The sequence below is a fragment of the Somniosus microcephalus genome, chromosome 34 (genome assembly GCF_052327205.1).
Source record: "Somniosus microcephalus isolate GS21.2 chromosome 34, FLI_Smic_1.0, whole genome shotgun sequence".
Lineage (NCBI taxonomy): Eukaryota > Metazoa > Chordata > Chondrichthyes > Squaliformes > Somniosidae > Somniosus > Somniosus microcephalus.
The window spans coordinates 9,337,208-9,359,707 of NC_141020.1; the positions used below are offsets into that span (position 1 = coordinate 9,337,208).

The 22,500-nt window shown below is 49.8% G+C and overlaps 2 protein-coding genes across 2 annotated transcripts in view; one reads left to right on the forward strand and one right to left on the reverse strand.

Annotated features, from left to right (window-relative positions):
• The window catches only part of polr2i (RNA polymerase II subunit I), a 15,774-nt gene extending 2,097 nt beyond the window's left edge, over window positions 1–13,677 (forward strand). The window contains exons 3-6 of the mRNA XM_085973354.1: window positions 5,306–5,379; window positions 7,573–7,647; window positions 11,483–11,534; window positions 13,376–13,677. Of these exons, the coding sequence (XP_085829480.1) occupies window positions 5,306–5,379; window positions 7,573–7,647; window positions 11,483–11,534; window positions 13,376–13,438 (264 nt within the window). The 3' untranslated portion in view covers window positions 13,439–13,677. The remainder of the gene's footprint in view (window positions 1–5,305; window positions 5,380–7,572; window positions 7,648–11,482; window positions 11,535–13,375) is intronic.
• A 2,749-nt stretch (window positions 13,678–16,426) lies between these two features.
• Window positions 16,427–22,390, reverse strand: LOC147096740 (putative transcription factor Ovo-like 1). The gene is made up of 2 exons (XM_085973154.1): window positions 22,276–22,390; window positions 16,427–17,692 (listed from the first exon to the last, which is right to left on the reverse strand). The coding sequence occupies exons 1-2, from the start codon at window positions 22,388–22,390 to the stop codon at window positions 17,400–17,402; spliced, it is 408 nt and encodes a 135-aa protein (XP_085829280.1). The 3' UTR covers window positions 16,427–17,399.
• Window positions 22,391–22,500: the final 110 nt, after the last annotated feature.

Genomic DNA, 22,500 nt, shown 5'->3' on the forward strand with positions numbered 1-22,500 from the left:
GCGCGCCGCCATTCCATTTCCACCATTCCTCCTGTCCGACAATCTTCAGCCCAACGCCCGGGCCTGCCTCACCAGCCGCTCTTCCTTCCGTGACCTTCTCACCAACCGCCCCTCCTCGGGGCTCCTTCCGTGACCTTCTGCACCTGGTCTTCCCTGGTGGTCACCCCTCCAGGTACTAACCAGGCCTGGCTCTGCTTAGCTTCCAAGCCTTGCCAGTGACCCTGTCCCTAGTCCCAGGAACAGGGGGTGTTCTGTGTATTGTGAGCATTTCTTGGGGTGTAATCAAAGAAGGGATTCTTGTCATTTTTGCTCATCCACAGAGAAAACTAATTTTAAGAAAAGTAATTTCTTTTTATTCGTTCATGGGGTGTGGGTGTTGCTGGCCAGGCCCGTCCCTAATTGCCCTTGAGAAGGTGGTGGTGAACCGCTGCAGTCCGTGTGGTGAAGGTGCTCCCACAGTGCTGTTAGGGAGGGAGTTCAGGATTTTGACCCAGCGACGATGAAGGATCGGCCGATATATTTCCAAGTCAGGATGGTGTGTGACTTGGAGGGGAACTTGGAGGTGGCGGTGTTCCCATGCGCCTGCTGCCCTTGTCCTTCTAGGTGGTGGAGGTCGCGGGTTTGGGAGGTGCTGCCGACGAAGCCTTGGCGAGTTGCTGCAGTGCATCTTGTAGATATCTCCGTGTCATTACATTTAATTAAAAGCTCAACATCAGGAACAACAATCAGGTTGGCCGAACATTCGTGGGTTCAGAGACGTTTCTGCTGAAGCATCGGAAGAATTGGAAAGATAAGAGGCAGGAATACAAATCATGGAAGCCATGGATTGTTGTTAAAGAAATACTCCAGTATGAAGCTCCATTTTAGTCGAATCCTTGTGTACCAGAGCAGTAGTGATTCCCACCCTCCTGTATGCCACAGAAACATGGACCACATACAGCAGGCACCTCAAAGCACTGGAGAGGTACCACCAACGCTGCCTCCGCAAGATCCTGCAAATCCATTGGCAGGATAGGCGCACCAACGTCAGTGTTCTCGCTCAGGGCAACATCCCCTGCATCGAAGCTTTGACCACGCTCGATCAGCTCCGATGGATGGGTCACATTGTCCACATGCCCGATACGAGACTCCCAAACCAGGCGCTCTACTCGGAGCTCCGACACGGCAAGAAAGCCCCAGGTGGGCAGAGGAAACGCTTCAACCCTCAAAGCCTCCTTGAAAAAGTGTGACATCCCCACCGACACCTGGGAATCCCTGGCCCAAGGCCGCACAAAGTGGAGGAGAAGCATCCGGGAAGGCGCCGAACACCTCGAGTCTCTTCGCTGGGAGCAAGCGGACGCCAAGCTCAAGGAGCACACGTCAACCCAAGCACCCCACCCACCCGTCCCCTTCAACCACCGTCTGCCCCACCTGTGACAGAGACTGTCGGTCCCGCATTGGACTCATCAGTCACCTGAGAACTCATTCTTAATGTGGAAGCAAGTCGTCCTCGGCTCCGAGAGACTGCCTAAGAGAAGCGAATCCTTGTGTTCTTCCCCGTGCAGTGTCAGGGCACCTGATTGTGGAAGTTGCTCTTGCTGGATTTCTCCAGCTTGCCTGCAAAAAAAAAAAAAAAAAAAACCCTTTGCTGAACCTCATCTCCTGGGTTTGCTGGCCTTTGGTTACAGAATGTTATGTTCCAGCGCTTTGATCTGTGGCAAAGACCGTGGTCCTGACCAGGAGCCCAGCTCCCTCACGGTGCATCTTTTCATCGAGTGTACACCCACGCAGGTGTAAGTAAAAGGGAAATACACAAGCCTAAGGCTATCCACATCAACTTGTATTTATATAGCGCCTTTAACGTCGTAAAACATCCCAAGGCGCTGCACAGGAGTGTTTTAAGACAAAAAAATTTGACACCGATCTACATAAGGATAAATTAGCAGGCCAGGCAACATCCGTGGAGAGAGAAATAGAGTCAACGTTTCGAGTCAAACTCTTTGTCAAGGCAAATCTTGACAAAGAGGTTGACTCTATTTCTCTCTCCGCGGATGTTGCCTGGCCTGCTGAGTTTTTCCAGCATTTTCTGTTATTTTGGATTTCCAGCATCCGCAATATTTTGCTATCGTAAGGAGAAATTAGGGCAGGTGACCAAAAGCTTGGTCAAAGAGGTCGGTTTTAAGGAGCGTCTTAAAGGAGGAAAGAGAGGTAGCGAGGCGGAGAGGTTTAGGCAGGGACTTCCAGAGCTTAGGGCCCAGGCAACAGAAGGCACGGCCGCCAATGGTGGAGTGATTATAATCAGGGATCCTTGAGGGCAGAATTAGAGGAGCGCAGATATCTCGGGGGGGTTGTGGGGCTGGAGGAGATTACAGAGATAGGGAGAGGGGCGAGGCCATGGAGGGATTTGAAAACAAGGATGAGAATTTTGAAATTGAGGCGCTGCTTAACCGGGAGCCAATGTAGGTCAGCGAGCACAGGGGGTGATGGGCGAACGGGACTCGGTGCGAGTTAGGACACAGGCAGCCGAGTTTTGGATGACAAGTTTACGTAGGGTGGAATGTGGGAGGCCAGCCAGGAGTGTGTTGGAATAGTCAAGTCTAGAGGTAACAGGCATGGACGAGGGTTTCAGCAGCGGATGAGCTGAGGCAAGGGTGGAGACGGGCGATGTTACGGAGGTGGAAATAGGCGGTCTGTGTTATGCTGTGGATATGTGGTCGGAAGCTCATTTCAGGGTCAAATACGACACCAAGGTTGCGAACAGCCTCAGACAGATGTTGGGGAGAGAGATGGAGTCAGTGCCTGGGGAACGGAGTTTGTGACGGGGACCGAAAACAATGGCTTCGATCTTCCCAACATTTAACTGGAGAAAATTGTTGCTCATCCAGAACTGTATGTCGGATGGTTCAGGAGTGTTCTTTGCAGAAAAGGTGCTTTTACATTTACTTTTACTTTCTTGTTCCTGCATAGACTAGGCTTGTATTCCCTTGAGTATAGAAGATTAAGGGGTGATCTGATTGAGCTGGTTAAAGATGATTAAAGGATTCAACAGGGTACGTAGAGAGAAACACTTTCCTCTGGTTGGGGGGAGTCCAGAACAAGGGGGGGGGGGGGGGGCATAACCTTAAAATTAGAGCCCGGCCGTTCAGGGGTGATGTCAGGAAGCACTTCTTCACACAAAGGGCAGTGGGAATCTGGAAAACTCCCCCAGAAAAGCTGTTGCGGCTGTGGGGGGTCAAGTGAAAATTTCCAAACTGCGATTGCTAGATTTTTTTTAGGGATATGAAACCAAGGCGGGTAAATGATGAGATAAAAGATCAGCCATGATCTAACTCTGAGCTTTGCTGTGTGTCCTTCTCCATGTCCTCATTTATTGGATCAGTAGCTCTTGGGCTCCACCCAGATCCCTCTTCTTCGGAAGACACAGAAATTCATTTAAGCTAAAAAGGCCAAAAATACCAAGTGTAGCACGCCTCTCCCGCTCTCGCCCAAGGTAAATGACAGTGCTCCTGCCACAGCTGAGCTCGCTTGGTGCTGACAGTGAGACAGTCTTGGGTCTGTTTTGCTTCAGTGCCGCGTACTCCCTCAGCTACTGGGCGAGAAGATGATGATTTCAATGGAAATTGTCCGATCACTTCACGCGTAAATGGTTTTCAAATCCCTCCGTGGCCCTCGTCCCCCTCCCTCTGCAATCTCCTGCAGCCCTACAATCCTCCGAGATCTCGGCGCTCCTCCAATTCTGGCCTCTTGCGCATCCCCTGATTTCCATCGCTCCACCATTGGCGGCCGTGCCTTCAGCTGCCTGGGCCCCAAGCTCTGGAATTCCCTCCCTAAACCTCTCCGCCTCTCCCTCCTTTAAGACGCCCCTTAAAACCTTCTCCTTGACCACCTGTCCTAATATCTCCTTATGTGGCTCGGTGTCAAATTTTGTTTGTTAATCCTCTTGTGAAAGGCCTTGGGATGTTTTACTATGTTGAAGGTGCTATATAAATGCACGTTGTTGTTGTTGTGGGAATGAATGGCCATAACCTGATGACTGATTCAGGCTCACTTGTCCAGCGGTCTTGGCTGCTTCTGGTTTGCTGCAGATCTCGCTGTTTATATTTAGGAGTGGAACCAATTGCGGGACAGCCAAGGTGTACAGTCTATAATGTAAACGCACCTTAGGCGATACTATAGACAAGATTGGTACTTGTGACGCTAGTATTGAGCGAGAGAAAAGGAAATAGCAGGGACTGTGCATGGGTTTGTGTGAAAATAGCAGAGCAGTAGTCTCAGTTTATCGCTTAAATCCAGGACGTGTCCGGACAAAGTCTGAACGTTTCCGACCGAGGAACGTGTGTTTATTGTAAGTCTCGTATTGGAATGGAGTCACAACTGCAAGTACCAGACAAGCTGATTAAATCCAGTGACGCGCAAACACACCCAGTGCAATGAGTTCGCAGTTGTGTTAAGCGTGTTGTACGAGTCCAAGATTATTTTCGGTGAAGTGCTGCGGTTCACGACGCACAGGAGCCCGAAAACCTCTGAGCTGGGGCTGTTGCAAATTTCTGATTGAACGTGGAGTGAGGCGCTCGCCCATTGGCCTGGTGGATAAAGACACTGGCCAGTGTTAACACTAGGCCCCGAGGTGCAGAATGTCTCGGGCTCAATCCACAGTCTGCGCTGGGTTGTCTGGGTGCTGCAATTAACATCAGCGCCTAACTACATCACTGAGTTCCCAATCTGTACATCATCGTTAGGATGGATTGTGTGGGGACTGAAGGGCAAATCGAAGCCATCAAACATACCAGCTGTTGAGTTGCAAGTTTGTCAGACACCCTAACGCGTTCTCTCCCAGCACAGCAAAACAAACTGTGTCTCTCCTTCAGTGCTTCCTCTACAGACTTCAAACTGAAGCTTGTTCTCATCTAACTATTGCTTGATTTATCTCCTCTTCTCTCTCTCACTTTTCAAGCCTGCTAGTGGCCTGCGCTGTGGGCTTTGGCCTGTTACCTGAGTCTCTCAGTTTAATAGAGGACTCCTAGAAACATAGAAGATAGGAGCAGGAGTAGGCCATTCGGCCCCTCAAGCCTGCTCCGCCATTCAATGCGATCATGGCTGATCATCCAAATTCAGTGCCCTGTCCCTGCTTTCTCCCCATACCCCTCGATCCCTTTAGCCTTAAGAAATATATCCAACTCGTCCATTGGCGTGCAAATGCCAGCTGAATAGATTTTGAAGGATGTCCTTTTATTTTTTTTCCCAATCCATTCGTGCTTTCGCTATAACCCTGAAAAAAACTGAGGCTTTGATCTTGTGGCTCAAGTGCTTTCCGTTTAAATTTCAGTGTCGAAACTGCGACTACCAGCAAGAAGCCGATAACAGCTGTATCTACGTCAACAAGATCACGCATGAAGTCGAGTAAGTAGAGCCCGTGTGTGCGGGTTTAAGCGGTACACCATTGTAACTGAGGCCGACAAATTACAGCTGTATCTCCCAGTGAGACTCCAGCTAAAGTCAGTACTTGCGGCATCATTGGCGATGCAGCAGGGAGCTGGAATTACCGTGAGTGTGATCGATCCCATTCTTCGCAGCGCCCCTGAACATGGCCGGTAAGTGCTCACTGTGGCACCGAGCCAGTTTCGGTTCTGACCTGTGCTGCGTTAGCTGGTCTCGGTCGGCTGCTGCTGTTGACCCGAGTGCCCTGGGCTAGAGAGAGTGTAAAGTTGATCCGATCGCTGGCCTGTGACCGGTGCTCCCCGTAAGCTGCGCTTTTGTTCTCGCGCGGCCTGTTTCTTTTGGTGCGCGGCATTTACAATGGAGAAGCCGGTGAGCGGCCTGGGCGGAATCCTTTCCAGCACGGCCACGCAGCTTAGAGGGAACATTGCCTGTGAGCTCCGGCTGGGAAGTGTGTTAGATAATGAAGCAGTCCATGCCCGCATGTAACAAGACCTGGACAACGCTCAGGCTTAGGCTGATAAGTGGCAGGTAACATTCGCGCCACACAAGTGCCAGGCAATGACTATCTCCAACAAGCGAGAGTCTAACCACCGCCCCTTGACATTCGACGGCATTACCATCACCGAATCCTCCACCATCAACATCCTGGGGTCACCATTGACCAGAAACTTAACTGGACCAGCCACATAAATACTGTGGCAACAAGAGCGGGTCAGAGGCTGGGTATTCTGTGGCGAGTGTCTCAGCTCCTGACTCCCCAAAGCCTTTCCACCATCTACAAGCACAAGTAAGGAGTGTGATGGAATACTCTCCACTTGCCTGGATGAGTGCAGCTCCAACAACACTCAAGAAGCTCGACACCACCCAGAACAAAGCAGCCCGCTTGATTGGCACCCCATCCACCACCTTAAACATTCACTCCCTCCACCACCGGCGCACCGTGGCTGCAGTGTGCACCATCTACAAGATGCACTGCAGCAACTCGCCAAGGCTTCTTCGGCAGCACCTCCCAAACCCGCGACCTCTTCCACCTAGAAGGACAAGGGCAGCAGGCACATGGGAACACCACCACCTCCAAGTTCCCCTCCGAGTCACACACCATCCTGACTTGGAAATATATCGGCTGTTCCTTCATCGTCGCTGGGTCAAAATCCTGGAACTCCCTCCCTAACAGCACTGTGGGAGCACCTTCACCACACGGACTGCAGCGGTTCAAGAAGGCAGCTCACCACCACCGTCTCAAGGGCAATTCGGGATGGGTAATAAATGCTGGGACTTGCCAGCGACACCCACATCCCATGAACGAATATAAAAAAAAGTATGTGTGCGTCCGGTCAGGATATAGAATCAGGTGCCATTGTGATGGCTTCCCGATGCTCAAAACAGCCTTGCTGCCCAGGCTTGCACATGAGGACTGGCCACTTTGGTGATGTACTGAAGGATCGCTGGGCTTTGCATCAAATGTTCCCTCGCGGCCGCCCGGATGCACCGTGTCTGTGAGGGCCCCCGCGCAGGCTGCTCACTGGCTCTTGCACTGTTCAAATTTAGCGCATGCATGTTTTTTTTTTTAAACGGGTCGCGCAGCCAGTTAAAGGGACCACGCGGCAACGGAAAAAAATGACGGAACATTGGTCCGTATACTCGGACCCCCCACCTTCAGAGGACAAAGGGGAGACGAGATGAAAAGTAAGCAGCACATGCTCTTTCTATAACCGTTTAACAACAGTATTGGACCATTCCATTGATCAACAGAATATTTTAGTACCAAAAACAACTTGGTCGGACCAGCAAGGGGCATATGTTTTTAACAAGTATTATGCAATCTGCACATGCAGAGTGCTAGTCTCTTCAGGTGCTTTGCAAAGACCCATTCAGTAAAATATTGTAATGCTGGGATTCTATCACAAGAGGTCCCCGGTGAGCTGCACACAAGCTCAAGTGGCATAAAACTGGCAGAGTTCGTTCAGGTTTGACGGGTTCCGTGGCCTTTACGTTTTGATTTTCCTTTTACGTTCAGACCTGCCAGATATCCGGTCCCGGGCCTCGTACGGTTGAACTTTCCACTAATGGCTATTGTACTGCTCCGAAACTGTTTTGTCCAGCCCTTCCTGCATTGTCTTCATGAAGATGTTTTTTTTCCCCTCTTTTAAACAGTGAATTGACGCAAATCATCGCAGATGTGGCACAGGATCCGACACTGCCTAGAACAGAAGATCACCCCTGCCCAAAGTAAGTAGAACACTTCTTAGGCAGTCCCTCGGAACCGAGGATGACTTGCTTCCACACTAAAAATGAGTTCTCAGGTGACTGATGAGTCCAATGCGGGACCTACACTCTCTGTCACAGGTGGGGCAGACGGTGGTTGAAGGGGGCAGGTGGGTGTGGGGTGCTTGGGTTGACGTGCGCTCCTTCCGCTGTTTGCGCTTGGCTTCCCGCTTGCTCCCGGCGAAGAGACTCAAGGTGTTCGGCGCCTTCCCGGATGCTTCTCCTCCACTTTGTGCGGTCTTGGGCCAGGGATTCCCAGGTGTCGGTGGGGATGTTACACTTTTTCCAAGGAGGCTTTGAGGGTGTCCTTGAAGTGTTTCCTCTGCCCACCTGGGGCTCTCTTGCCGTGTCGGAGCTCCGAGTAGAGCGCTTGTTTTGGGAGTCTCGTATCGGGCATGCGGACAATGTGACCCGCCCATCGGAGCTGATCGAGCGTGGTCAAAGAACTGCAGCACCACTTAATAGCCTGGGCCCCTTTGATAAGCTTTTGGTGTTTCTCAGCTACCCCACACTCTGTTATACACGCCAGTTTTTGTTAGCTGATCATAGAGTACCTTTATCAGCAGTGTTGCAGAAGCTCATGGCTTGGATCTAATTTTCCTCACTGCAGTAGGTTTGGAACAGAGGGTCTTTTTGGAGACGGGTAGAGGGGGAAAGGCCTGTTTTATTATAAGGTTAATGCTTCACCTCCAAGTCACATTGCTTGTCCGACATTATTGTGAATGAGCCTGACCTTTCTCCAACTTGATAGTGGCAAGATCTAGCTATCGTTGGGGGGGGGGAGGGGGGGGACCTCAAAGCCCCCCTCCACCACCAGCTCGCTTGGGCCGTACCTGATGTTGAGAGGTTGTTTCCACTGCCTGGAGAGTCTAGAACTAGGTGGGGGGGGGGGTCATAGTCTCAGGATAAGGGGTCGACAGAGATGAGGAGGAATTTCGTCACTGAGGGTTGTGAATCTTTGGAATTCTCCGCCCCAGAGGGCTGTGAATGCTGAGCCTTTGAGTATATTCAAGGATAGATTTTTGAACTCTAGGGGAATCAAGGGATATGGAGATCGGGCGGGAAAGTGGAGTTGAGGTCGATGATCAGCCATGATCTTATTGAATGGTGGAGCAGGCTCGAGGGGCCGAATGGCCGCAGACTCTTATTTCTTGGGTATACAACTTCGCTGTCCTGTTCAACCCAGAGTCAATTTTTAAACCCCATATCCTTTCCACGATGACTATTACTTAACGTACATTGCCCAGCTCCTCCTGAGCTTCACCCTACTTATACAGACAAATCGCCGCACACTCGCCTACCAGTGAAGTTTCTTTGCCAACGTATGCTTTCACGATTATTGCGTTTGCTGTTTCTTTCCCTCTTCCAAAAAAATAAAATAATGCTACGTTCCAACCGGAACAGGTTGGATGTGACCCCGAGTCCTGGAGAGCAGAGGTGGGTTCAGAGATTGGAGTGTAGGTGGGCCCGTGCCCTGGGAGCACGATGAGAGAGGCTGCGACCCAGGGAGAAAGAGCCCGCGACACTCGGTTCGAGCAGCCGGAGCTTGGGGACGAAGAGACTGGAGGCTGAAGGAGGAAATCTGTGGGGGCCCCCCCCACACACACACACCAGTGAGCCAGGGCGGCTCTGGGGGTTGTGAAGTAGAACACTGGCCACCATTTAAAAAAAAATAAAAGCCCGGAGTTCCAACCTCTGGTTTGGGGCGGTAGACATGCGGTTCCCATAAACCAATCAGATTGATTCAAGAGCAACGGAGAGAAGGGTCTCGGGATTTGGGCAACTAGTTAAATCGCTGGAATGCAACAGGGCTTCAAAACTAACTTTAATAGGGCTAGTATCTCCGATGGACGGGTGGGTCACAACGTCCGCATGCCCGATACGAGACTCCCAAAACAAGCGCTCTACTCGGAGCTCCGACGCGGCAAGAGAGCCCCAGGTGGGCAGAGGAAACGCTTCAAGGACACCCTCAAAGCCTCCTTGAAAAAGTGCAACATCCCCACCGACACCTGGGAATCCCTGGCCCAAGACCGCACAAAGTGGAGGAGAAGCATCCGGGAAGGCGCCGAACACCTCGAGTCTCTTCGCCGGGAGCAAGCGGGAACAGCGGAAGGAGCGCGCGTCAACCCAAGCACCCCACACCCACCCGCCCCTTCAACCACCGTCTGCCCCACCTGTGACAGAGACTGTCGGTCCCGCATTGGACTCGTCAGTCACCTGAGAACTCATTCTTAATGTGGAAGCAAGTCATCCTCGGCTCCGAGGGACTGCCTAAGAAAAGAAGAGAAAGAAGATAAGTTTATAGACTGATGCAGCACAGAAGGAGGCCATTCGGCCCATCGTGCCTGTGCCGGTTCTTTGAACGAGCTCTCCAATTAGTCCCACGCCACCCCCTGCTCTTTCCCCACAGCCCTGTAAATTTTTCCCCTTCGAGTATTTATCCAATTCCCTTTCGAAAGTTACTATTGAATCTGCTTCCACCGCCCTTTCAGGCAGCGCGTTCCAGATCACAACAGCTCGCTGTGTAATTTTTTATTCCTCCTGTCACCTCTGGTTCTTTTGCCAATTACCTTAAATCTGTGTCCTCTGGTTACCGACCCCTCTGCCAATGGAAACAGCTTCTCCTTATTTACCCTATCAAAACCCTTTGTGATTTTTGAGTGCCTTCTCTGCTCTAAGAACATAGAAACATATTAAAGTCTGGTGAATCTTCGCTGATAACCTGGGATGGCAGGAATGACGTATGAGGAGAGATTGGGTCGATTGGGCTTGTACTCGCTGGAGTTTAGAAGAATGAGAGGGGATCTCATTGAAACTTATAAAATTCTAACAGGACTGGACAGACTAGATGCAGGAAGGATGTTCCCGATGGCGGGGGAGTCCGGAACCAGGGGTCACAGTCTAAGGATAAGGGGTAAGCCATTTAGGACCGAGATAAGGAGGAATTTCTTCAACCGCAGCTTCTCCAGTCTCTCCAAGTAACTGAAGCCCCTCCTCCCTGGCATTATTCTCGCAAATCTCTTCTGCACCCTCACAACGCCTCGACATCCTTCCTAAAGTGCGGTGCCCTGAATTGGGCGCAACACTCCAGCTGAGGCTGAACAGTGTTTTATAAAGTAGCACAATACTGCGGATGCTGGAAATCTGAAATAACAGAATGCTGGAAGCGCTCAGCAGGCCAGGCAGCATCCGTGGAGAGAGAGAAAGAGTTAACGTTTCAGGTCTGTGACCCTTCGTCAGAACTGGAAAAGGTTCGAGGTGGAACAGGGTTTAAGCAGGTGTAGGGAAAGGGGGGAGGGAAGGAACTGAAGGAATATTCTGTGCTAGGGTGGGAGGCAGGAGAGATTAAATGTTGCAAATGGGGATGGCAGAATCCGAAACAGCCTGAAAAACCTATGCCTGCCTTTTCATGGGATATGTGGAACGTTCTTTGTTCCAGTCCTACTCGGGTCCCCTCCCTCACCTCTTTTTCCAGTACATCGATGACTGTATCGGTGCCGTTTCCTGCTCTCGCCCTGAACTAGAAAACTTCATTCACTTTACTTCCAATTTCCACCCTTCCCTCACCTTCACATGGTCCATCTCCGACTCTTCCCTTCCCTTTCCTTGACTACTCTGTCTCCATTTCTGGCGATAGGCTATCGACAAACATCCACTACAAGCCCACTGACTCCCACAGCTACCTGGACTACACTTCCTCCCACTCCGCTAAGCTTCATCTGCCGTGTGTCTGCCCATTTCACCCGTCTGCCTACGTCCTCCTCAAGTCTGTTACAGCTGTTTTTAAATATCGTTACAGGTGCGGACACAAGGAAGCTGTGTTTTTCCAATCGCACAGTGCAAGAGCTGAGGTACGGTAATGGAACCCATTGCAAGATATACATGTAGTTGTTAAAAGTATATATTCAAACCACTTATGCCAGTGCACCACATAAGTTGCATGGATATATGAGTTGCTCTTTTAGTAGAGGGCACAGAACAAACATATTATTAGTTTCCTTTGGAAAGAAAGCCGAACTTTAATTTATCCGTTTTTAAGACTGGGAGCGCGTTGAACCGGGAAACTAGCTGTCGGTACAAGACGCTACTTTGTTTTTGGACTAGTGATTTCTCGCTGCACTTCTGCCAATCCCAGTATCGTCGAGCAGCCCCGCACAAGTTCAGACGGCCATTATAAGCACCGTGTAAACGCTCGGCTGCGGAGCCCAGAATGCATGTAGCTCTCTGCTTTCTTCAGTCTTGTGACCGTTGCTGAATGTGTAACCAGGGCTAACGGGAGAATGAAGAGGCTTGTGTTACTCGGGCTGTATGTGTGGGGGGGTTTTGTTGTTTAAGCCATGAGACTGGGTGATGAAAAACGTTAAGTTTGACCTTTGGTTGGAGTGGTATGGGAATCTGGCACCATGGTTACATGCTAACTGGGGAGCGCTAACAATTCAAAACTGATCGTTTTTGGAGGATATTGAGGGACTTGCTATGCGAGAAATTAAACGTAGTGTGGAGATGTAGTAAAGCTTTTTGTAAGTAGATATATATTATATATAATACGTAAAGGATAGTGTGTATCTGTATACAGGAAACTCTCTTTTAACCGGCACCTAAATATCTGGAAATCTCTCTTAACCGGCAAAATTCAGGAGTAGGTTCGGGTAAGTTTTACTTCATATTAGTGGCCGTGTAACCGGGGTCCCTGGATCTGTGGCCGTGTAACCGGCGTCCCTGGATCTGTGGCTGTGTACAGGGCTCTCGTACATTGGTAACTATACCTCTCTGTAATCCGGACTTTTTGATCAACCGGCACCACACCGTTCCGTCGGTGCCAGATAAAAAAGTTTCCTGTATATGCGTATAAAATTTATACATAAAATTATTGCAGTAAATGTAAAAAAGCAGAAGATTCTCACTGATAAATTATAGACAGTGCAGTGCTGTGAGCACATGTCTATTCAGATCTAGACCAGGACTGCCTAAATTTATTTCATGTGCAGCCCTGTACAGTAGAGATTTTAATGAGTTTTTTTTATTCGTTTGAGATGTGCTCATCGCTGGCAAGGCCAGCATTTATTACCCATCCCTAATTGCCCCTTGAGATGGTGGTGGTGAGCCGCCTTCTTGAGCCGCTGCAGTCCGTGTGGTGAAGGTGCTCCCACTGTGCTGTTAGGGAGAGAGTTCGACCCAGCGACGATGAAGGATCGGCCGATATATTTCCAAGGCAGGATGGTGTGAGACTTGGAGGTGGTGGTGTTCCCATGGGCCTGCTGCCCTTTGTCCTTCTAGGTGGAAGAGGTCGCGGGTTTGGGAGGTGCTGCCGAAGAAGCCTTGGCGAGTTGCTGCAGTGCATCTTGTAGATGGTACACACTGCAGCCACGGTGCGCTGGTGGTGGAGGGAGTGAATGTTTAAGGTGGTGGATGGGGTGCCAATCAAGCGGGCTGCTTTGTCCTGGATGGTGTCGAGCTTCTCGAGTGTTGGAGCTGCACTCATCCAGGCAAGTGGAGCGTATTCCATCACACTCCTTAACAGCAGTTGTGGCTTTAAAAGGGCCAGCAAAATGTTCGAATGTAAGGGACATGACCGGAATCTGTGTCTCCGTTTTGTGAATGAGTTGAGTGGTATTCGTGACTGGTCGCTAGTGACAAAGAATTGCGAGTTTTTCAGCGTGCTTTAATGCAGCCTTTTCCTCCTTTACTGCAGGACGCTATGAGACTGTATTACGTGTGCACAGCGCCGCATTGCGGCCATCGCTGGACTGAGTGAAGACGCACGGTGTTGACCCCCGCGAGGATTTTGCTGTGCCGTTGTCTGACTGTGCTGCCCGAGACATTCCCCGTCAGTCAGTGGGATGTGTCAGTTCAGGGATAATGTAGAAGTAGAGGCAGAAATCAAGACTGCGGTAAAAATGTTTATTTTTTTTAAAGCCATATTTGTAGTACTGATGTTTTGCTAATTTTGTAAATACAGTAATAAAAGTTATTTAAAAAAATGTTGGAATAATACTCTGTGCACTGTTTTAACTGAAACCCATTAGAAAGAGATTTGTTTCATAGAATCGTAGAATTTTCACCACAGAAGGCGGCCATTTGGTCAACTGTGCCTGGACCTGCTCCACATCGGAGCTATCTACTCTAATCCCCTTTCCCTGTACCCTTCGATATTTGTCTTTGTGTGGATCTAATTCTGTCTAAAATATGGTTGGATCAGCTTCAGTAACCTACTGATGAAGTATTGCATTATGTAATAGCTCTTGTGTAAAGTTGTGTCTTTGAGGAAAAATACACGACATTTACACTTTCCCCACTTTCATCGCCCCCACCGTTGGCGGCCGTGCCTTCAGCTGCTTGGGCCCCAAGCTCTGGAATTCCCTCCCTAAACCTCTCCGCCTCTCTCCTTTTAAGAGGCTCCTTAAAACCTTCCTCCTTGACCAAGCTTTTGCTCACCTGTTGCCCAATATCTCCTCCTTTGGTTCAGTGCCAATTTTTGTTTGATAATCGCTTCTGTGAAGCGCCTTGGGGCGTTTTTCTGCGTTAAAGTCGCTATGTAAATACGAGTTGCTGTTGTTGTGTTCCCTGTATATATTTTTTGAGAATTCATTCTTATAATCTGCACGCTAATGCAGCAGAATATGTAGATCTTTCTGCAATTCTGCTGCCCTACTGACACATTCTCGTTCTTCACTGATGGGCTGACCTGCCCAGCACCAATTTCTTCACTAGCCATTACGGGGACACCTTGTACTTTGTGTACATTTTGCAAATAATAGGTGGTTGGGGAATGAATTGCAAATGTGTTTGAGGGATTTGGATGTGAATTCAGAGCTGTTCTGCTCCAGCAGGTGCTGTGTTTGCATCTCATTTGCATCCCGAGCAGCTGTATTATTGGCTTTCACACACAGAATCACAGAAACCTCACAGTGCAGATAGAGGCCATTTCGGCCCATCGAGCCTACACCGACACATATCCCACCCTATCCCCGTAACCCCACGTATTTAATCCCCCTAACACTAAGGGTCAATTTATCATAGCCAATCAACCTAACCCGCACATCTTTGGACTGTGGGAGGAAACCGGAGCACCCGGAGGAAACCCACGCAAACACGGGGAGAATGTGCAAACTCCACACAGACAGTCACCCGAGGCCGGATTCGAACCCGGGTCCCTGGCGCTGTGAGGCAACAGTGCTAACCACTATGCCACCGTGCTGCACCGTTTACAGATTTCTCCCAAACCCCCCCCCCCCATATCTTTCCTGATCAAGCGCTGCGGTTTCACGGGTGCCAGCAGCCCTCCCGGTACCTCGTCCCAGTGGCAGTTCGTCCCGTGTGCATCTAGACAGCGAGTGTGAAGATGCTGGTCAACTACAGTGGGCATCACAGCGGAGCCTGATCCAATCGTCCCTCGACACCCAGCAAGAATCACTGGATAGAAACTACTTCTGGGTAACTTGGCCTTGCTGCACTGAGGTTAAATGCCCTCCCCAGCCCCCGGAGTCTAGGCCAAGATCAGTTCATTGAGTTCTGGGACCTACCAGCCTTGTGTGGCTGGGCAGCACAACACACGGTGCTTTTTTTCACTCTCCACCACACAGTGAATTGTCTCACCAGGTTCCTGTATCCCACGCTTCCCGCTTAACCTAGTCAGAGTGCCTCGTATCGCAGTCAATGCTGCATCACACTCAGCCCAACAGACAGATCTGATCCTGCTGATTTTTCTCTCTCTCTCTCACACACTCATATTTCCTCCTCCCACCCCAGTTTAAAATTATTTATCCTCTTTTAAATAAAGTCTCTTGCCAAACCCACTGATGGCCCTCACGCCCCTTCCAATTAGCTGAAAGCAAAGTGTTTAATGACACCACTGTGTCGGTCGATGAGTTGGTGGCGCGACTTATGGCAGGACTTAAGGCAAACAAGTCTATTTTACAGCAAACAGAGTCTGTTTAAAGCGCACAACAGCAAACAGTCTACAGAGTCTATTTTAAAAAGAAGTCTCTACGAACTACAGCAAGCAGAACTGCTGATCGAAACTACAGCAACACCTCCCGATTAAAGCAGGGTGATTTCACCAGCAAGATGCAGTGAGTGGAGGATAGCTATACTCTACAAATTATGTGCGTAAAATCAGTCACTTAACAGCAGTGCGGTCTCCGGGCGTGATTGATGGGGGAATTACTCAATCATTCTGGCCGGGTATATGCCACCGCAAGTGAAAAGCTGACAGTGGGGAACATGAGCCCCCCCCCCCCCGCCATGGCGCACATTGTGACCCTGCCGTGTTTTGCCCCCAGTTCCTCGAGCATTCCAACAAGGGTGCAGGCATAGGAAGCCCACGGTTTCATTTAACAAAAAGCAGAGGAATTAAAATGGGATTTAGAACTTGTGGGCCTCCAGGGCTGAGAGTCCATTACTTTACCGGTGGATGTGTGGAGGGAGGGTGAGCGGCCGCATGCTCAAGAAGCACCCGTTCTCTTCCTCTACCCCCATCCTATTTTCTCCCCTCCTGGAGGAGCTGATTCATTATGGAGTGCAGTTCCCTGAGCGCACAGACAGATGGCCTGTGCCTATACAGTGATTGTTGGACTGTTTGGACATGAAGACATCACGCCTGAATAGGAACCAGCCCTCACCCAATGTGTGTCTCTCTTAGGCAGTCCCTCGGAACCGAGGATGACTTGCTTCCACATTAAGAATGAGCGCTCAGGTGACTGATGAGTCCAATGCGGGACCTACAGTCTCTGTCACAGGCAGGGCAGACGGTGGTTAAAGGGGCGGGTGGGTGGGGTGCTTGGGTTGACGTGCGCGCCTTCCGCTCTTTGCGCTTGCTCCCAGCGAAGAGACTCGAGGTGTTCGGCGCCTTCCTGGATGCTGCTCCTCCACTTTGTGCGATCTTGGGCCCAGGGATTCCCAGGTGCCGGTGGGGATGTTGCACTTTTTCAAGGCGGCTTTGAGGGTGTCCTTGAAGCGTTTCCTCTGCTCACCTGGGGCTCGCTCGCCGTGTTGGAGCTCTGAGTAGAGCGCTTGTTTTGGGAGTCTCGTATTGGGCATGCGGTCAATGTGACCCATCCATTGGAGCTGATCGAGCGTGGTCAAAGCTACGACGCTGGGGATGTTGGCCTGAGCGAGAACACTGACATTGGTGCGCCTATCCTGCCAATGGATTTGCAGGATCTTGCAGTGTGTGTGTATATACCCAATGTGTATGTACACGCACACATTCTTAACGGGGGGGGGGTCACTGGATATCAGTAAGGAAGAACAACTCTAGGTGATTTCCACCCCCCCAGCCCAGAGCTACTGAAGCCACGTGTAGCACCTATACCCCTGCCCCAGCCAAGGGGACCTAAATCTAAGCTGACACTCCCAGTGCAGTGCTGAGGGAGTGCCGCACTGTTGGAGGTGCCGTCTTTCAGATGAGACATTGAACCGAGGCCCCGTCTGCCCCTTCAGGTGGACGTAAAAGATCCCACGGCCACTATTTCGAAGAGCAGGGGGAGTTCTCCCCGCTGTCCTGGGGCCAATATTTATCCCTCAACCAACATCACTAAAAACAGATGATCTGGTCATCATCAACATTTCTGTGCGCAAATTGGCTGCCGCGTTTCCCACATTACAACAGTGACTCCACTTCAAACAGTACTTCATTGGCTGTAAAGCACTTTGGGACATCCTGAGGTGGTGAAAGGCCCTGTGGAAATGCAAGTTCTTTCTGTCTTGGCTAGTTTTTACACACAACGTGAAAAGAGCAGCATGCTTAATCTGTGCTGGAGTGAGGCGCTTTGCCTCCGCAGGTACTTGCGTAGTAAAGGGCTGGTGGGGTGGTGGTCCCTGATGTGGAGGAAGTATGTGTCCCCTTGATTGGAAGTAAAACCGCAATCTTCGCATACGAAGATCTTGGAGCGCCGTTCCCGGTAGGCGTAGTTCTGGTGCACGCTGTGAATCTTCTTCAGGTGCGATTCCAAGGAGCATCGCTGCGTGAACGCCTTCTCGCACATCTCACACTTGTAGGGTCGAATACCTACCCAAACAAACACGGGACCGTCAGTCTTTTCCCGTCAGAAAGTAACAGATAAAAAGACATAGCAAGACAGAACGGGCGTTTGTAAAGTGCTTCGCAGTCGGTACTTTTGCAGTGTAGTCGCAGTTTTAATGTAGGAAATCCCCCATGGCAGCTGACCTTCATTCTGCCAGCGCCATTCACACTTCATCTAGAGCCAGCCTTTGTTCCTTGAATATCTCTTAATGTCTCTTAATCTCTCCTGCTTTCTATCCTGTCTCTGACCTTCCCTTTTGTTCTTTCATCCCCCTCCCCCTTTTCCCAGCCCCCACTTGCTTTAAAATCTATTCCCTTTTCCTGTTTTTTTCCAGTTCTGACGAAGGGTCTTCGACCCGAAACGTTGATTCCGTTTCTCCCTCCACAGATGCTACCCTGGCCTGCTGAGTTTTTCCAGCGTTTTCTGTTGTTTTTAATGTAGGAAACGCGGCCGCCAATTTGTGCACAGCAAGCTCCCACAAGCAGCAGTAAAATAAATGACCAGATCATCTGTTATTAGGTGTTTGAGCGATTTAAATGTTGGCCGAGGCACTGGGAGTACTCTCCCCTGTTCTTTACATCCGCGACTACACTTCAAAAGTACTTAATTGGCTGTAAAGCACTTTGGGACGTCCTGAGGTCGTGAAAGGTGCTATAGAAATGCAAGACTTTCTACCACTGTGCCAAGTGTGACGCTATAACATGCTTGGCTATTACCTGTGGATTGTTATAATAACATAAACAGGAGCAGGAATAGGCCACTTGGCCCCTCGAGCCTGCTCCGCCATTCAATAAGATCATGGCTGATCTTGGGCTCAAAGCCACTTCCCCGCCCGCTCCCCATAACCCTTCACTCCCTTATCTTGCAAAAATCTGTCTCTCTCCACCTTAAATGTATTTAATGACCCAGCCTCCACGGCTCTCTGGGGCAGAGAATTCCACAGATTTACGACCCTCTGAGAGAAGAAATTCCTCCTCATCTCAGTTCTAAAAGGGCGACCCTTTATTCTGAAACTCTGCCCCCCGAGTCCTAGATTTCCCCACGAGGGGAAACATCCTCTCTGCATCTACCCTGTCGAGGCCCCTCAGTATCTTATATGTTTCAATAAGATCACTTCTCATTCTTCCAAATTCTAACGGCTCAACCTTTCTTCCTAAGTCAACCCCCTCACCTCAGGAATCAACCGTGTGAATCGTCTCTGAACTGCCACCAATGCAGGTACAGGTAACTTTTTTTATCCGGCACCGACGGGACCGGCGTGGTGTCGGTTGATCAAAAAGTCCGGATTACAGAGAGGTATAGTAAAAGGTACGAGAGCCCCATACACGACCACAAGTGCAGGAGCCTCGGTTACACTGCACTTGTGCAGGAGTCCCGGTTACACGGCCACAGATCCAGGAACCCCAGTTACACGGCCACTAATATGAAGTAAAACTTACTTGAACCTACTCCTGAATTTTGCCGGTTGAGAGATTTCCGGATATTTAGGTGCCGGTAAAAAGAGAGTTTCTTGTATATCCTTCCTTAAATAAGGGGACCAAAACTGTACGCAGTACTCCAGGTGTGGTCTCAACCAACGCCCTGTACAGTTGTAGCAGGACTTCCCTGCTTTTATACTCCAACCCCCTTGCAATAAAGGCCAACGTTCCATTTGCCTTTTTGATCACTGCTAGATCAGTGTCATAATGGGAGTACCATCAGCACAGGGGCTGCAGTGGTTCAAGGGGAAAGCACACCACTTTGTTCTCTGGAGGTAAATGTGAGTTAATGTCTTGTATCACACACCAATTCAAACAATAGATGCACTGCAGCGACTCATCAAACCTACTTCAGCAGCACCTCTCAGACCTGTGCCCTCTACCACTGAGTCAAGAGGAGCAAGTTTAAGGGATCACCCTGACTTTCAGGTTCTCCTCCAAGTCACACACACCAGTCCGACGTGTAGTGCTGCTCCTTTATCGCTGCTTGATCAGTGCCACAATGGGAGCACCGTCGGCACGGGCTGCAGTGGTTCACCACTTTGTTCTCGGGGGGGTAACCAAGGATATGGCAATCAGTGTGCTGGCGTCGGCCGCCTCCCAGAAACAAATAAGAAAAAAAGCTGCACTTGAGCTGTGCCTTTTACTGTGGCACCCTGCACTGACAGAAATTGAAACTCTGCGTTCTCTGTCCGGCTGGTAAACGCACCGAATATTACACTGAACCACAAAGAGCAGGAAGCGTTCTCAGTGTGTTGTCGTGGTTGTAAGTGAAGTCCAAGAGAAGAAAACGGGAAGGAAAAGAAAAAGGATACCTGGAGAAGCTGGTGTTCTCCTTAGAGCAGAGAAGGTTCAGGGGAGATTTGATAGAGGTGTTCAAAATCATGAAGGGTTTTGACAGAGTAGACAGTGAGAAGCTGTTTCCAGTGGCAGGAGGGTCGGTGACCAGAGGACTCAGATTTACGCTGATTGGCAAAAGAACTAATTGGAGAGCTCTAACAAAGAGCCGGCACAGGTACGATGGGCCGAATGGCCTCCTTCTGTGCTGTGAGATTTTATGACTCTATGAAATAGCCGATTTCATTCAATTAATTTGCAGCCTCCTAAAATTAGTTTCAGGATAACACTAGTCGAGGCGTCCGAGCCGGTTATGCTTCTCGGCGGATGGCTTTTTGCAATCAACACTAAGTGGGATGGGGTGGGGGAGGAGCGCAGCTTTGTGATGAGTCAGTTGGTAAATGCACCCCCTGCTGCGGGCCTGAGCGACCTGGGCCACAAAGAGGCCAGGTTTGATCCTTGATCTGCACCAGTAAGCTGACCTCAGCCAGGGTGAGTTGCTCCAATTCAGTGCCCTAGTTTAGAGAGGCTGACTAAAATCGGCTAGGATTTCTGCTCTTGATCCAGCGGCCCTGAGGGGCGGGGGGGGGGGGTAAAGCACATGAACTGCACGCCTTCAGGAGAGCAATGGAAAGTACAGGAAACTCTTTATTATCCGGCACCGACGGGACCGGCGTGGTGCCGGTTTATCAAAAAGTCCGGATTACAGAGAGGTACAGTTAAAAGGTACGAGAGCTCCGTACACAGCAACAAATCCAGGCTTCCCTGTTGCTTAGCAACATGTGCAGGAACTCCGGCCACAGACCAAGCGTCCCTGTTGCTTAGCAACAAGTGTAGGAACCCCGGTCACAGAGCCAGGAACTGCCACTAATACGAAGTAAAACTTACCTGAACCTACTCCTGAATGTTGCCGGTTAACAGAGGTTTCTGGTTATTTAGGTGCCGGTAAATCGAGAGTTTCCTGTAGAATGAAATGATTCCTACACTTGCATGTGCGGCTTTTATTTTTAAATGGCCCTGTATTTTCCGATCGGAGGCTTCCTGCGTGCGGACTTATCTGAGGTTCTTCCGAGGTGCGGACACTTCCGCTCCTGGGCCTCTCCAAACTGCAAGTGCGCAGAGGCCCGCGTATCCCAGAGGGCGCAGGCGGTTCGCAAGCGTCCCTGGGATCACGTGGGCCATGGGGAGCCGATAGAAGAAGGGAATCTCCCTTCATACACTTGACAGATTAGACCTGTCAAATATATAAATGGAGATCACCCCCTAAAACACTGTAAAACATTAAATAAATTGTTAAAAAACCATCACATTTTTTAAATGAGTTGAAATTACAATAAAATATTTTAAACAAAAATTTAATTTTTTGAAAAAAATATGAAAGTTTTTTACAGGGCTAAAAATAAACTTACCTTTTTTTAAAAAGTATTTTTTAAGTTATAAATGAGTCAAAATTTTGGCCAGAAATTCGGGTCGGAGGCTTCCCGCGGGTGCAAGCCCCCGACCTGCACTTACCTAGCGCGCCTGCCGTTGAGCTGTGGGCCCGCGTGGGATTCCGATCCTGGGCCTCCTCCAGCTGCCGGCGTGCAGTGCTCGCGTATCCCAGGGGCGCAGTTAGTTCGCAGCGTCCCCATGGATCACCCTCTCGCTACGAAGGCCAACATACCATTTGCCTTCTTAACCACCTGCTGCACCTGCATGCTTACCTTTAGCGACTGGTGCACAAGGACACCCAGGTCTCGTTGCACTTCCCCTTCTCCCAATCTATTGCCATTGCATTTCCATTCATAGATTTGACAGGAAGAGCTGTCAAATCTATGAGTAGAGATCGGCCCCAAAACCTAAGTAAAACTTCAAATACATTTTTTTTTAAACATCACATTTTAAAAATAACTATAAATTACATAAATTAACTATTAAACAAAAATTTAAATTTTTGAAAAAATTAAAGTTTTTAACGGGGCTAAAAATAAACTTACCTTTCTTTAAAGTATCTTAAAATGATAAGTCTGTGGAAAAAATGTTTTAATTTTACTTAATTAACCTCTTACCTTGTTAAAAGCAGGCCCTGTGCCTGCTTTTTCCACGTGCAGCTGCTAGGGACTTACCTGCACGGAGAAACCTGTAAAAAAAAAAAAAAAAAGCGGACGTTCCAGGTCTACGCGCTGCCTCTCCGGCACACGCGTTTGACCTCCGAACCCCTTCCTTCAAGGGAACGGAAGTTCCGGTTTCCAGCCCTGCCCCCCCCGCCGTACCTGTGTGCGTTCGCAGGTGCCTCTTCAGATCAAAGGTGTCGTTGAAGCCTTTTCCGCAGAAGCGGCAGACATGTTTCTTCACCGCGCTGTGGCACTTCAGGTGACGGGTCAGCATGCGTTGTAACGGGAAGGCTTTGCTGCAGGTGTAACAGAGGAAGTGGCCCCGAGTGTTGGCTGATTTCACCTTTGGAAAAGAATTGAACCATGAGCAAGTATTTGCATGAG